This window comes from Pleuronectes platessa, chromosome 9 (assembly GCF_947347685.1).
Source record: "Pleuronectes platessa chromosome 9, fPlePla1.1, whole genome shotgun sequence".
Classification (NCBI taxonomy): domain Eukaryota; kingdom Metazoa; phylum Chordata; class Actinopteri; order Pleuronectiformes; family Pleuronectidae; genus Pleuronectes; species Pleuronectes platessa.
Window position 1 is genome coordinate 13,778,865 of NC_070634.1, and position 16,217 is coordinate 13,795,081.

The 16,217-nt window shown below is 41.9% G+C and overlaps 2 protein-coding genes across 6 annotated transcripts in view; both read right to left on the minus strand.

Annotated features, from left to right (window-relative positions):
* The window catches only part of tle5 (TLE family member 5, transcriptional modulator), a 39,422-nt gene extending 30,893 nt beyond the window's left edge, over positions 1-8,529 (minus strand). For both annotated transcript variants that reach the window (XM_053430335.1, XM_053430334.1), the window contains exon 1: positions 7,644-8,529. In XM_053430335.1, coding sequence (XP_053286310.1) covers positions 7,644-7,670 — 27 coding nt within the window. In that variant the 5' untranslated portion in view covers positions 7,671-8,529. The remainder of the gene's footprint in view (positions 1-7,643) is intronic.
* A 2,391-nt stretch (positions 8,530-10,920) lies between these two features.
* The window catches only part of LOC128447597 (guanine nucleotide-binding protein subunit alpha-11), a 33,198-nt gene continuing 27,901 nt past the window's right edge, over positions 10,921-16,217 (minus strand). For 3 of the 4 annotated variants that reach the window (XM_053429795.1, XM_053429794.1, XM_053429793.1), the window contains one exon: positions 10,921-15,467. In XM_053429795.1, the coding sequence (XP_053285770.1) occupies positions 15,277-15,467 (191 nt within the window). In that variant the 3' untranslated portion in view covers positions 10,921-15,276. Of the gene's footprint in view, positions 15,468-16,034; positions 16,092-16,217 lie in introns of all 4 variants that reach the window. The other variant, XR_008339642.1, reaches the window with a different exon arrangement.

Consider the following 16,217-nt stretch of genomic DNA (forward strand, 5'->3'; position numbering starts at 1 on the left):
TTGCTTATGAATTTATAAAAAGACAGCCTATACTACACGTCAACCCCACATCGATATACACACCTCGCCTGTAAATGCTGTACACACACATCTATAGCTTCTCTGGCAAAACCAAAAACCTGGTACGACTGAGTTGACATCTGTTTTTATTTATATTCATGTTCTTCTTTCAGGTGAATTTGCTGCGGCACTTCATGTAAGGCAAAGCAGCCAGGGAGGGGGAAATAAGAAGTGCTTATTCAATGCAGCATGTAAATCTTCATCAAAGTTTCAGGGGCAACCCTACTTGCTCTGTTGTATTTACATAATAACATTATATATTTTTGGAATAATTTAAAATTGGGAAAACCCTTCTGATGAATGTGTTTCATCATTTATTTCACCTGATGACAATGATGAACCTAACAATAGGCTTCTGTGTATTCCCTGGGCCTGGCCTGTAGCACAAGATTTGTCCATTCCTCGTTTATGCATTCTTATAATCTTTTAATGACATTAGCTTTGTATGATTGTAAACAGTTCATAAGGGTTTCTCTTCAGTTATTTCTGTCTAACACAACATATAACCTCAAGGTGGATGTTCTCTAAGTGATTGGCCCAGCAGGAGACTGCATTATTCATATCCTGGTGGCACATTTTCCCTTCCTTTGATTCAGCATTTCCATCAAGCAAGAATCTGCCTGGTGTAAACTCCAAACGGATGGTGCCATGTGTGGGTGTCTACATGTGTCAGTTTTGCTATAGCTGCATCCACCAATGCACCTAAAGCCATATAACGTGTTTTTTTACCAAATACACCTAGCTTCACAAAGATGCTCTCAGAGGAGAAGACGTTTTTAAACAATCAAAAACTGACATTTGGCTGTCGGTAAATCAGAGACTGAGGATCTTGACTTGTGGACCAGCTACACTTTTTATGGTTGCCTACAACTAACCAGACTAACCACAACTTTTCCTTCCAACAAATTTGAGATGGGAATTTCTTTTATACTTAGTAAGCCAATATTCAGCAGTGGCCACAAATAATTTGATGCATGTGAAACACTGAGAATTGTAAGTACACTTAAGATTCATTGTGAAAGTGTGGTGGGTCAGAAGATGTCAGCTGAGTAGGCGGTGGATGCACTGGCTTTCACACAGTTGAAAGAAAGTAGATGTGTGAATTCATCACAGACCACTTCCCTCAACTGCGTCCTCAATACTACTTGTGTGCATTTACATCTGAACTCAGAACTGATCTTCCGATAAGATCACTCAGGACAGAGGGTTATCAGGTCAGAAAAGGGCCAACGGTCATCAAACATCCAGAAAGAAATGGTACTGACCCAAATTCAGTATTTAAGTCTGGTGATAGACAGGCCATAAGATAATAGAGAAAAAAAAGGCTGACAATTTGTCTTCCCGCTGGTAGTTATCCCTTTATTATCTCCGTACTGTAAAAAAGGCTCTTTTGACATTGTCGGTAATAAATATTTTATCATGAAGTACCTAGACTGTCTCTTCATTTTAATAAAAAATATTTTTTCTCATTGATTTTTCAGATAATATACCACATGATATAATACCCTATTAAATATATTTCATATTGAAATATCACAGTTACAACCTTGAGTCTAAAGTTCAAACTTTATGGCCATGATGTCTGTATGCAGGCACTCAAATCTGCATTCGCTCTCTGTGTCCATTATAGACTATATCCTGCTCTTTGAGTGTTGTGTACATTGATCTGGAACAACATTAAAACCTGTTACTGGTTTTAGTGATGTGGCTTATTGGTGTATGTGGTACTTTAACAGAAGAGTATGAAAAATGGCCCTAAGTAAGTTGAAATACTGCATGAGCGTTTTTTACTCTTGGCTTGTTGCATCTTTAAAAGAAAGAAACTGTCAAAGTGCAATTGAATCAGCCTCATAAATAAATCATGATGTACTTGGTCACTGCTATGCTGATGACACTAGGCTCTACATTCAATAAGTCCTAATGACCAATCAAACATTGAAACTGCCACAAGTTCCAACTGAAATTAAACACCGGATGCCTTTCTCTTACTAAATCTCTGTAATTGTTTTTGGTCCCACCTAGAGCACGGATGATATCACGGCAAACCTCGGCGAACTCGCCCCATTAACAAAGTCCTCAGCTAGAAATCGTGGTGTGGTCTTTGAGCAAAACCATATTAGTTAGGTTGTGCGATCATGTTTTTATCATTTAAGAAATTTAGCCATGGTTAAATCTCACATACAGACCGGAAAACACATTCACGACCCTAATTCCTCTCGCCTCAGCTATAACAATTACCTTTATAGTGGGCTTACTCAGAAATCAAATCGACTGTCTACATTTATCCAGAATGCTCCAATGCTAAAATACTTTTCATCACCTTTAAGCCGGGCATGTGCTGGCCCCTCCCTGTAGTTCACACCTACATATACACCTTATCTCCCTACGAGCCAGGAGGCAGTCTCTGAGATCCTCTGGTAAGACGTTGCTAGCCTTTCCAAAGTCTAGGCTGTGATTGTGAACTAAAAAATTCATATTACCCCATACAAGTAGCTTGGCTCTCATTTACTCTCATACAGCATCTTTTTCAGTGGTTTAATGGCAACCGAGTTGGTTATCTCAATGATTAACCTGTATTTTGGTTCAAATTTGCGTCACTTTTTCAATAACCTGCGACGGCAACATCCCCAGTTTGGCTCAAAGCTCTGTTGTCTACTGACTCTGCCTCAAAAAGGAATAAAATGCACCCCCTCTGAAAAATTGGGAGACACTTAACACTGGGGTACAAAGGTCCTTAGTATAAAGGAGCTATAAGTCAGACAGCGTATTTGAATGTGTGTTCACATGTATCATCTTGAGTCCAATTCAGTGCCTGTGTGTGTTCAACTAGAGAAGGGCTGCACCAGTCTACACCCCTCCTTTTCAACCAACCCCAAAGCATTTTGACAATCATGCACTGTGGCCTTCTATAAAAATCAACATCACCTGTGACCCATGGCCTCAACTCCACCACTCAAAAGCAGGGCCTCCTGCGGAGTGGGAGTGTTTTGGTGGAGGCGCTCTGTTTGTCATGCTAATCAGTTGGCCTAACCTTAACGACCCAGACATCTGCTGGCCTGCGTGTGTCAAGACCCACATTCAATTTGTTCCCCAGCTACAAAAAAGGCAGATAAGACCCTTGAGGCTGGTAAGAATGTGTGTGTGTGTGTGTGTGTGTGTGTGTGTGTGTGTGTGTGTGTGTCTCTCCTTGCTGTTGATGTATGGGTGAAAGGAAAATCCCTTCTATTTCTATGCATGTACTAGAGCAATAATTACAAGCTGAGAGCAGCACAAAGGTGTATGTTTGTGTCTTTTAATACGCACTCATGTTTTCTTCTGTATGGGTCTATGTGAATGCATTACTGTCCAGTGCACCCACAAACACACACACACTGCCAGGACTTCCGCTCACACACGAACACGTGTGTGTGCGTTTGCAGCAGAGCCATGGAGCAGGGGTGGGGGGGGTTTGTTTAATGGGCGAGACAGGGGACCATGGGGATTAAGCTCCCCCCAGCTGGAGGCTTTAGAGGAAAGGCTGGGGGCTGTTCTGTTAATTCAAGTGGGCTTAATAATGCCTGTGCACCCTCTGCCCCTGACCCTCCCACCACTACATCAGATCTGGGAGGAAACACATGATAAAGGGAGACAAGTAGGAGGAGGAGGAGGGAGTGTGTCTCTGTGTGTGTGTGTGTGTGTGCAACCTGTGGCCATCTCAAGCACAGGCTCCGAGGGCTTGGAGATTTCGCCTCCATATTACGTGTGGTGTGCTTCGACTTTGGCACCAGGCCTTTCTGTTGCTCCACTTTCAAGCCGTAGTCAGTTTTGTTGAAGCTGCATTAGGATTAATCAACACCCATACAATATGGCAAATGCTATCAACTGGGTCAGCCACTATCAAACGAGTTTTTTCAACTAAACCAATGAACTGTGCCCTCGACCCGTGACAGTGGATTAAAATGCAGAAAAAGAAACATGAATCGCCGTTTAACCTTGGTCTATCTCAATGGGTCAATTACAGTGGGAACCAATTTGAGTGATGACCACTTATATGAATCAAAAAGCTTGGACAGAATCGTTTCAAAATAAATGCCATTTAAGTTATTTCCTTTCTGTAATCAGGAAGTCTGCATAGTGTTCACTTTGTCAGTTCACACGTCAATTGACGTGGCCTAATATTACCAGCTGTCCATGTGAAGGTTCTCCTCTTCTTGTGCGTCCAATGGGTAACTAACGACTGTCCCTGCCTGCTCTCTCAATACGAGCTCACAGTGTGCGAGTTCAGGTACAGCTTGGACCGCAATTTTCTGTCTAAACCCGAGTGAGTCCTGCAAAAAACTAACAAGCGTGACCCAAGCCACGCTAGGATTTTGATTTTAGAGTCCGGATCCGACCCGATGTTTTGCCTGTTTACAGACATGCCTTTGAAAAATAAACAGTAGATAGCTCAGTCGACAAGACCAAAACAGAATATCGCTTCAACGTGTTGATCTGAACCTTCCACATTCTAGTGTGGGTTCCCATTTTATTTTGCCTTGTTGTTTTTGCTCTGCTCGCAATGTTTGTTTTAGTGTGTAACTATTGTGAAGTGTAATGAATATAAAAACCACGACACGATAATAATAATTTGTCATCTGTGTTCTTTGGATATTATAAAAACAACATAATCCTAAAGAACATAAAGCCAAATAAATATATATAAAAAGTAAGCGCTAACAATGTGCATGATGACTTTAGAATAAACAATATGCACCAATATGACCAAAACACAACGTTAAACTCCAGTAATGGTACAACCCCACACTGTGCCTCTCTGAAAAGACATCACAGCCATCCAAGTGGAAATTTTGTATGTTTGAATCATTCACACAGGAAAAGATTTAACAGTATTTTAATGCAATGTGACCACACATCATCTCCACCGCCACCATTTCTCCCTGCAAGCCCTCCGCTGCTGTAAATTAGATGCATCATACATGAGAGAATCCTCGATTGTGCATATCCGCTGTGAAAATGTAATGCTCCTGTTCCCTTCATATGGTAGTCAGGACCTTAAACACTAACGTTACTACAAGACGAACAAAGGAAAATAAAACGAAAGCAGACTCGACGGTGACAGAGTCAGTTTGAGAGATCTATCATCTATCATTATGACGCACTGCTGTTACCCTCTCATCCTCCACCTTCGTATCTTTTGACACTCGTATCTATATGGGTGTCACACATTCTCCCCATCCGCAGGCCCCTGTGACAGCAGCTGCAGAAGAGAAGTGAGATTTGCAGGGGAAATGTTTATGTAGAGTGCATGTATATTTAAAGCTCTGGGAGACGGCAGGCGGTGAGAACACAGGTGTATTTGTGGGGGGTTGTAAATAACTGGTTGTGGTGGCTTAAGACTAAACCTGCTGCAGCACCAGTGAAGAGATATGTTAAATTTGCAATCCTCATTTTAAACCTGTGTTGGGTCTTAGTTCTAAAATGAAGCAGGATGGGGGCCTTGAATTGGATTAGAAAAATCACCTCATCAGGAAAGGAGGCGGACAGCATTGGCGCGACCCATGTTCTCACCTTGGAGATGGTGACAGAGTTCCCACCACATCAGGTGACTCACCCAGAGGAAAGGAGGGCTGGTTTGGAAGCAGATCAAACCTGGCATTAACATCCATCTCAGCTGATCACATCCCTAGTACACAGCTCCCTGTGCAGGTGTGACTGCCCAGCAAAGCACCTTTTCCACTGGTTAAAAAACCCACCAATACCGACTTACATCAGGCTTTTATCTGCAATGGGAATGGATTCAATTGGCTTTCACTCCTGGGTCATGACTCTGCCGTGACACAGGCTCCGATCGGCAGTGACACCCGTGGGAACGCACTAATTTGTCAGGACAGCAAGGTGAGAGAGCACCTAAGTAGCCGGTGCGATTGTGACGTCGAACATGAAGCACTCGGGACAAACACAGAGAGGCAAACTCCTCTACTGGCAGTGGGAAAGGTGTCAATTGGCCTATTTTTAGCAGGTTTAACCGCATTTAAAAGAAACATGCATATACCTGCTAACTTTGGTGTAAAAAATGTAAAAGATGCATTGAGGACACAATTGAGATCCGATCACTCAGACCACGACTTTGGATTTACAGTTTTAAAAAGATAAAAAAACAAGTATTATTTGAGATGATTAGTTTTGAAATAATTAAGTTACACTTGTGGGATGCAGCGCAAATAAAGGATTTTACTCCTCTGACAAGCCGGGTTGTGACCAGAGGTTCCCAAATCCTCACATCCTGCTCTCACACATTAGCAGTGGCACAATCAGGCTGCCACGCAGACTGACCGCCAAAGGGCAAACCATTCATGTCACAAAGGACTTTCAGGTTCTAGTTTCAGCAAACAACTCTTCCCCTTTCAGCAGTAAAAGAACTAGTGGTGGCGACAAGACGTTGCCGGGGGAAAAGCAGAGGGCCCGGTCCCTGGCAACATGTCAGCACTCTTGCTGTTGGGTTTACCGGTGCTCCACTTACACAAATACCTCTTTGTTATATTTGCTCTTGAAGTGACATTTCAAGCCCAAACTGGAAGGTGGGAATACAGGTAGGATGCTAAATGAGCGGAGCTCGGGGCAGGTTCCTTTTTGCACCATGCACGACAGAGTGGTCTACAATTTCCATTTTAAGTCGAAAAACTGAAATTATTTGATTTGAGTCCATAGCTGCCGGTCGATATACATAAATGTTTGACCAATGGGCGGAGAGCCCTCATCACTGATGAATGCCTGCCCTGGACTGAGTTTCTGTTACCATGGAAACTTGAGATTTAGGGGAACAGAGGAGATGTGCGCTTTTTTACAGTCATAAAAACCCCACCTGCACAGAATACTGTACAGGGCATTGTGAGCGATGCAGCTGCCATATGATGACAGAAACCACAAGCAACCTCTGTCCAGTGTCCATGTTCTGCCAGGACTGAAGCTAATAGATATCAGGGTTGAGGCCTTTTTGGAGGATGAAACAGGTTGAAACTTAACTGACCCACGGGTGACAAAAACACGAGGATTGATTTGGAGGACGCAAAAACCATTTGGGAAAACTCAAGAGCCAAATTATCTATTTCTCTCTGTAATCTCATGTCATCTTTTCTGCAGAATTTAACTGAACTATCACTGCAATTCTAAACCAATACCTTACAAATGCTGCGGGAAAGAAGTTTTGGGTTTCCCTACAGCTAATAAATGTCTGGGTTCGGGTTCCTCTCTGGAGCAGGTTGAAACTAAACTGGCGCTGCTGGTTGTGACTCAGGAAACCAGCCCACACCGGAGCTGTTTTGATTTGGAGGATGCCATCAAGTTAAGAGCCGAAAAACAGATGTCCTCTGTAATCTCATATCACATCTCACCTGAAAACAACTTACCTGAAAAAAAAGAAGGAAAAAAATGCAATTCCAAACCAGTATCGTGTTACTACTGTGCCAAGACCACCTCCTAATGGGCCCGTGTGAAATACAACATGCTGTCTAACGCAAAACCAAGTTCAATACGTGATAAATCAGCTGGATCCGGCTCATAATTCACAAACAGATGTCGCATTAAAGAGAAAGAAAAGCACTTACTGAGTGTCTGGATTGTGGAAACATCATGTCAGTCCCTTGTTTGTTGCTCTCCTTCCTAAACACGATCAACTGTGTGCCCTGTGTTTGTAATTTTTCACCTCGCGGTGCTCCTTTGTCCACAGCTAGCCCAGCCTTCACCAGGAGCTGTCCAGCGTTAGCCGGTGGACTAGCTTACAAGGTAGCTAGCGACCCAGCTCCCCCCGGACAAACACACCGGAATCGATAGAGATAAACTCTACGTGGAGGGCGAGCGCGGGTGGAGAAGGGCTCTGGGTCTCGTGCGGGTGATGGAGGAGCGTCGAGCGGTGCCTGCCCCCCCTGGGTTGACTGTGTTGACTGTGTCTGCGCGCAGCGAAGCACCAGCAGCCGGGCTCCTCTCTGCTTCAGCTAGTTCTTCAGACGCTGTCCGTCAAAATGATTCATCGCTGTTTTTCCGGCTCGACGCACCAGCGGCAGCGACGCGAGCTAAACGCGGGTAAATGAATAACGTTCCACACGCGGACACGTCCGGGCTGCAGTTGGCTCGGGAACGGCTTCTTCTCCCCCCGGGTCTTGTGTCGCGGCCCTTCACACGCTTCCACTTCGCTCCGCGGCGACGAGGAGAAAGAAACGCGTCTAATTCTCAGAAATAACAAAATGTCTGCGGGTTCGTCTAAGTTGAATCCCCGCTTCGTCCAACGCCAGCCGAGGAATCAGTGCTGCCGCTGCTGCTTCCGCTAGGACGGTAGAAAGAAAACCCAACAGGAAATGGAAAGAGAACTTCAATTTGAGATTTATCCCAGACTCTGGGCGTTGATCAGTCCTGGAGGAGCAGAGCGGGGTCTGTCGCTGCTGCGGGAGCCAGAAAGTCAGTCCGATTCCCGGAGCTGGAGAGAGGTAGGTGGGCGCGACGCCGCCGAGAAGAACGCCCCACACAGAAGCGCGGCGGGTAGATGAGCGCGGATCTACACACCGCGGATCTATCAGCGGCTGATGTGGACGGGTCGACAGCGCCTCCTCTGGACAGGTCCGCGCACTACGGCTGTGGAGGACGGGAGCTGAGGTCCACTGCTGCCAGAGTTCAACCCTCAACCTTGAATCTGCTGAGGCTCAAAGGCACCGAGGCGACCCCACCAATACAAACCCCCTTGTTACTGTCAAGAGCTGTGGTCAACTCTAGAAAAGGTTATTCTGAGAAACCTGCGTAGTATTATGTGAAAGGATCAACATTAAAGTATTGCTGCAGACATTATCATTTAGTTAGCAGCAGTAGCAGTATTACAAATATGAATAATAATAAAACGCGCATTAAAACAGAATTTCTGTAATATTGTATAGGCAATTTAAGTAGCAGTTGCATTGTTTTTTCCTTGTTTACCTTGATATTCTATTGTTTTTATTTCATTATATTTATTTGCAGCTTCTGCTTAGTTTTTAGATTCTTAATTTATAGATTTCTCAGTACTTAGTTTTGTTCCCTCTGATGTACCTCACGTTTTGGAATGACAAATCTTCTTGAATCTTAAAAACATTTATTTTAGGTCTTTGGGGAGGTACTTTTACCTGGGGTCTATTCCTAATATCCTCTTTGATCAAGAAGGCCCAGCAGAGGATGTTCTTCCTGCGGCAACTGAGGAAATTCAGCATGCCGCGGAAAGTGATGGTTGACTTCTACACAGCCATCATTGAGTCCATCCTCACCTCATCCATCACCGTCTAGTTCGCTGCCTCCACTGCCAAGGCCAAGGGCAGACTGCAGCGGATCATCCGGTCAGCTGAGAAGGTCGGCTGTGACCTGCCGGCTCTCATAGATCTGTTCCACTCCAGGACCAGTAAGAGAGCAGGCAACATCATTGCTGATCCTTCCCATCCCGCTCACCACCTGTTCCAGAGACTCCCGTCCGGAAAAAGGTTCCGGGACATCAGGACTAAAACCTCGCGTCACCTGAACAGTTTTTTCCCCATGGCAGTGGGGCTCACAAACAAGCCCCCTGCATCACACTGACTCTGCTGACCCCCCCACCCCCCACCCACATAATTTATAACTCTATATTACTGGCACTATTACCAATCTCTGCACCTTAAAACCGCACGTAACTCTTTAACTGTATATACTTTTTTTTTTTTTATATTGTTATATTGTTCGATATTGTGGTTTTTAATTTGTTGTTTGTAAAGTGCACCAACCACACCAAGGCAATTTCCTGTATGTGCAAATATACATGGCAATAAAAATAATTCTGATTCTGATTCTTTGCTGCTGTAACAGGTCAAATTGGGACTAATGAAGAATTATCATGTTGTCTCGTAGCTTATGTTATCTCATGTTTATTCATAGTTTTTCGACAGGCTACATATAAAACTACCTATTATTTCATTTTAGTTAATTCAAGAAACTCCTCAATATTTGTTCAACAGCTTATCAAATGACACGACACACGTGTAAAGAGTTGCTGTTCTGATAATTAATTTAAAAGTTTAATTAAATTAGTTTGAAATGTTATCACTGCACAAGGTTTTTTTTAATCTTCTGGGTGCCAACAGGTTTGAAATACTATACAATACTAAATCCATTTTTATTTTATTTTTATTTTAATTTTAAGATATGCAACAGTAATATTGAGTAGAATCAGCCTTAAAAAAAAACGGTTATATGTATTAACAGAATTAAACTGATCTTTGTTCTTTAATCCTCCACCAATTCTTTTAAATATCACCAAGCACCTGATCGAAGTGTCTTCAGTGGCTACATTCCAGATGCATTTACAGTGCTGGTTCCTCTTTATTGATGCCATTGGTCTGTTTTTAATATTTTACTATGATGCTGAAGACTTAACAATTTAAACATCACTAGGATGATCATGGTTTCATCATCTCACTTTTGAAAACATATTTCAAAGGACATAGCTGTACAAAAATGCTGTCAAAGCTTTTTGGACTCAATCTGGCATGATTCACCTTTATAGAAAATAAGGAAAATAATTTTAAGATTAAGTTGCTTGACATTCTTCCATTTTTTATGATACTGATACTGAGGACAAATGTCCACATTCACATAGAGAAAAACAGGTTGGAAGTGCTACCGAGCGATTCGGTTGCTGAGTGAAAGGTAGAAAAATATGCATTATAGTAGCCTTAGACATTACCGATGTAAATGTAAAACATTGCTGCATACTGTGGAAAAAGCAGCCACTTATTTAAAATATATATGATTAATAGTATTGTAATGTAGTTTGGGGCGTATGTGGTGCTTTAGTCCCAACATGTAAGAAAAAGGAACTGTACAGGGAAGCAATAAGAGAGTATAGGAACATATTTTATTCCAATTTAAAACATTTAAAGGAGAAGGCTATGAAAATCATTTTCATGTCTGAATGAGGTTCAGGCAACAGTGGTTGAAATGAAACATACAAAAAGAGAAATATGGCTAAAATACTGTAAATCAATAACCATTAGGACCCTTTTCATGAGGGCGTTGCATGAATACAGTATCTCACCCACCCACTCCCTCCCCAACCTGGCAAACACATGCAGTTAAAATGACATTTATCTTAAAAACAGCAGTTCATCATTAATCTTAAATATAGAATAAAATTGTCCTTTTTTTAGTTACTTAATCACATACTTAGTGTTTATTCGTTTTAAAAACTGGACCATGAAATTCATCGGCCCTCTTGATTTTCACAACATTGGCACTTGTTAAGAGTCTGGCTTTACAAAGAAAGGGGATTGGCACACATTGTACATAATTTACATTTGGTATACTTAAAAAAAAGAGAAAGAAAATAAAAATCAAACAAAAATACATTACTTTCAATTTGTACACCACTACACAAAGTTTAACTCTTAAAAAAGTCTCATCTTAAGTGGTCCTAAATACACGTGTTAAGGTGTGTCAACCTTCAAAAGAGAAAAAAAAAATATATATGCAAAGATAGCTTTTAATATCACTGTATGTCCATCCCTCTAACCAGAATGGATCTCAAGCATAAGCAATAGCCATAAAAAGTGTACACACAAACATACACACCTTAGAGTACCAACAAGCGCGTTTTGAAAGGACGTCTAAGTTGCATGAATGCAGGCCCATTGCAGTGGTGCAGTTTCAGTGCCTTCGACCCAGGGAAAGAATACACAGTCCAATCAAGTAAGGGGTAAACAAACAAACAGCGGAGCGGAGAATGGCAGACATGTAAACACGCGGCATATTCGCTCACTCCTTATTGTAATCACCAAAAAAATATTATAATGGCCATTTCGGTACCTTCACTTGGCAAGTGTTTCAATAAATAAATTAATACTGAGGCTTAACACACAAGCTTCATTTGGAAAAGAAATATATATAAATGCACAAGTGGATGAAGAAAAGTTTTCACCACAGATCTGGGTCAAGTTATTAGGTTTAGTTTTTGATATCTTTTCTGTTACTGATTGATTCTGCTTGGCACAGTGTTTTGTACTAGATTGTCGTACAAATTTTTCTCCAACTTGCATTCAATGCAGATAAAGCAAATACAGTACACACAAATGCAAAAGGTTTTAGTTACATGACCCAGCTCTGCTGTGGCTCTAATCACTGGTGGTGTTCGCCATCTGACTTTTTCCGTGTTCGTCCCCGTGCCATAATAAACCAGACCAGGCATCAAGCTCACATGTTGAAAGCAAGTGAAAAAAATAAAGTTGTTGCGAATGCGCCTTAATTTTTTCATCCTCACAGAAACGTATTCAATCCAATTTGTTTAACATTAAATCTGTATAAGCATAAAGTGAAAGGACTCCAACAACAGATTTCAACGTGTTAAACCACAGTTCAGGGGAATCAAGTGTGATCTCAGAAAGCACAGCTAAGAATGTTAAATAGACATAAGCCAATTAGCCTAAGTCTCACCTCAAGTATGTCAGTTTATTCATTCATACATCAAAATACATAAGCTCTAATTTCTGAACCCCCAAAAATTGTCAGCGAGTGTTTGTGACGCTTCACCCTAAAAATCCTCGAGATAAAGCTTGGGCATAAATATAAAAGACAAAGGCATCATCAACAAAAATGTGCACGTTAACGTGAGGTGCAAAGTTTACTCAAGGACAAAAGAAAAGACACACATCTTTTCTATCGGAAAAATTACAAGAAAATTTGAAATAACATTTTGGCAAACAATTTCAGATAAGTCTTGTTTTTTTAAGATGTTTAGTCCGACTCATTTATTCTGAGTCCAACACAGACGATGCCAGAGTCGAGCACGGAAACACGACCAATGAGAAGATCAAACCAATATGCAAAACCACATAACAGACATTTTTGTAAAGCCAAGACGATCAGCACACAATCTGTGACAAGAGCAAAATAAAATGTTTAGGTGCAGGACAGTTAGGATGCTAACAATGTGCTTTTGCACCTTCGGGGAAACCTCCCCCCTTCCTTTGACGTTAGCCATCGTCCTCTTCTGAAAGGCAAAAGAAAAAAAGAGAGAGATAGCAAACAAAGAGCCAAAACAGCCGCCACACTTCCCTCGGGAATGTCACGTAGGCATCTGTGGACTGCTGCATTCCTCCCTCACTGAACCTGCGGCCTTCATCCTCAGTAGGATGTCAACACCCCCTCCCCCCCTTTAATTAATTTCATCTTTCACTCTACTCCTTCCATAGAGTCCTTCTCATTTCTACCAAAGCTGCTAGTAGTAGCCCTTGTGATGAAAAAGTTATGAAAACTTACCTGAATTACATTGTGAAGACAAAAAGTAGCCATTTATCAACTTTCAGCTTAATGGAATATTTAAACAACTATCAGGCAAGAGACACGATATGGGATTGGTACCGAGAGCCAACACGTATCCCTAAAATCACAAGCATCCTTGAACAGTAAATATTCAACCACCAAGTTTTTTGTCTGTTTAGATTTTCCTATTTGCATAAAGCATAAACCCGACACGGAAACAGTGTTTTTCTTCCATTGTCAAGCATTTCAAAACAGAACTCCAACAACTAAATACATGAAGTATCATTAGAAAGACAGAACACTTGTCCATAAAATAGTTTTGATATTTTACAGCTGTATAAAATCTCCTCCCATCTCCAAGGTTGGACAAAAACGTTGCGCTGAAACTAAGGAGGAAGTCTCATTTACTGTCAACAATACGCAGATCTGATTGATAAATTAGACGATACAAAAAAGAACCATCTACTCTCTTGCTATCGGTTACAGTTCATCAAATGTTGGCTGAATAATTTGGCAGAATGGCGTTGATTACAGAGAAGAGCTGTTTAGATGATCGAGACTCGTGACTGAAGCTAAACTGGCAGCGCAAAAGCTTTTTACTTTTTTTAATCTACAACCAACTATTGCACTGGACTAATGTGTCATCATTCACACGTTGTGCACAGGAAGATTATTCTCACCATCGAGGAGGAAACAAAGAAATAGAAATCACAGTTCTAATACATGTGTGATTCAGACAACTGCCGACATAAAAGAAATGCCACACAAAGTGAGTTGTTAAGCCGTCAACAACTGAATGATCCGACATGAGAGAATTTGCACTTCATTTTGTCAAAGCCGGCTCCCAAATAGGTTTCTGTTAGCATCTGAACCTTTTAAGGGATGAACGGGATACTGGCAATGTCATCATATTTACAGCACAAATATATGTGGTTTGAATTTGGCAACGCGATACAAAATAACATGGAAGTTGAAACTCAGAGTGTAAATACTTGGAAGTGTTTCTCAATCTTTTGTTTCATGATGTACGTTAACACTTCACAAGCAGTGTATAAGAACATGTGACGCTTTCTGTAGGGTTGTGTTCACTTTGTGTAACCATCTTCAACTTCAACATTAGTAGCAATAATATACCCAAGAAATAGCTGAAAATATTTAAAGTCGGCAGAGAGCGTGTAGTCACCCCTGTCTACCCCTCACATTAGTGTGAGCAGCACAAAAACTTTATTTACATTCAACAGAGCTCCTGTGCTCCGGTTTAGGGCAGGGTTAACAAATAGAAAAATTCAAATACACAATTAACGACCCACGGGGGAACCAAGTACCTCACTGCACCCCAGCACTGCCTGATAATATATTCCTATGGTCATAATTAGTAACCCTTGACAGGGGAGCGGAGTGCAGGGTCTGCAGCCGGACCTTCATGCCCTCATTCTGTAGTGAATAGCATGCATGGGTTAAATAAGAAGAAGAGGAGAGAGCCCTTTGTCCATGAAAGCTTGCTCTGCCCTCTACCCACGTCATACACACAAGCACTGATGATAATGTAGTGTTAAAGAAAGAAATGTGAGCCACGCCAGGGGCCAAAAGAGGAGCAAGAGGAGCCCCGGAGTGGACCAACGACTACCCCCCCCAAACAGAGGGACACATGGAGGGAGCGTTGTATTTGAGTGTGTTTCATGTGTGTTTGTGCCGGAGGAGCAATTCATAGAATGATTAAACAGAACCGAGGAGCTACGTGAACAGAACAAGAGTAGTGTTGGTCGAGCAAAGTATAAAGCAATACTCATCTCTTTAAGCCGCAGTGTGTTTCTAGAGGTGGACTCTGATAATGTGTGTCTGAGTGCGTTTTAGCATGTGCGTGTGTTATTGTGTATTGGGAGGGCTGCAGGTTTCTCGCTTGCTCTCACTCCATCTCTTTCTCTTTCCATTTCTCCTTCACACCAGGTTGTACTCTTTGAGGTTGAGCTGCAGGATGGTGTCTTTGACGGCTGCGAAGACGAAGCGGATGTTCTCCGTGTCAGTGGCGCACGTGAAATGGGAGTAGATGATCTTGTCACTGTCTGGGTTCAAGTCCACAAACATCTTCAAGATGAACTCGCGACCTGCCTGGGCGTCCCGTTGAGGACCTAGGAGAACAATAGAGTACATCATTTTAGCAGTTATCATATTTGCCTTATGGAACCTTGATTACCTCAGAGAAGGAGGCTATTATTTTCACCTTTGTCTGTTTGGTGGTTTGTTTATCAGCAGGATTACACAAAAACTACAGAGTGGATCCAGGAAAGTTAGTGAAGGGATGAATTGTGGGCCAAGAGAGAATCCTCTGTGGCTTCACAATATTGAGGTGGATCAACACAAAAGGAGTGGATCCAGAAAGTTATTTTTTCACCTTTTTCCCCAGGGAATAATACATACATTTTATTGGGGGGAAATTATGTATACTTAGTAGACGGCTATCCATGACTTATCATTTAAACACTATTTATTGTTTATTTACTTCTTCTTCTTTGTTTGGTTTATTGGCAGGTAGCAACCATGTAGCAACCAATATCAAGGTGCACTACAGCCATCTACTGGGTTTCTTATTGTTTATTTCTTAGTGACACGTGCCAATTATAGACACAACTGTGATTATGGGGGGATATGAGGGTGAGTAGGCATTTTATAGGGTCATAAACCAAAAACTCACGCACTTAAAGCTGAATGTCAGGTTGTGTTGTAGTACAGCGTAGTAACCACAAGGTGTCAGCCTACAATCAAAGATATGGGTCATAAAGATTGAAATGAAAACTCAACCCTTGAGAGCAGCTGTTGATACTGACAGTTGGAACGCGGCCAGTATCAGTGATATGACAGAAACCAGAATGTTTGATGTT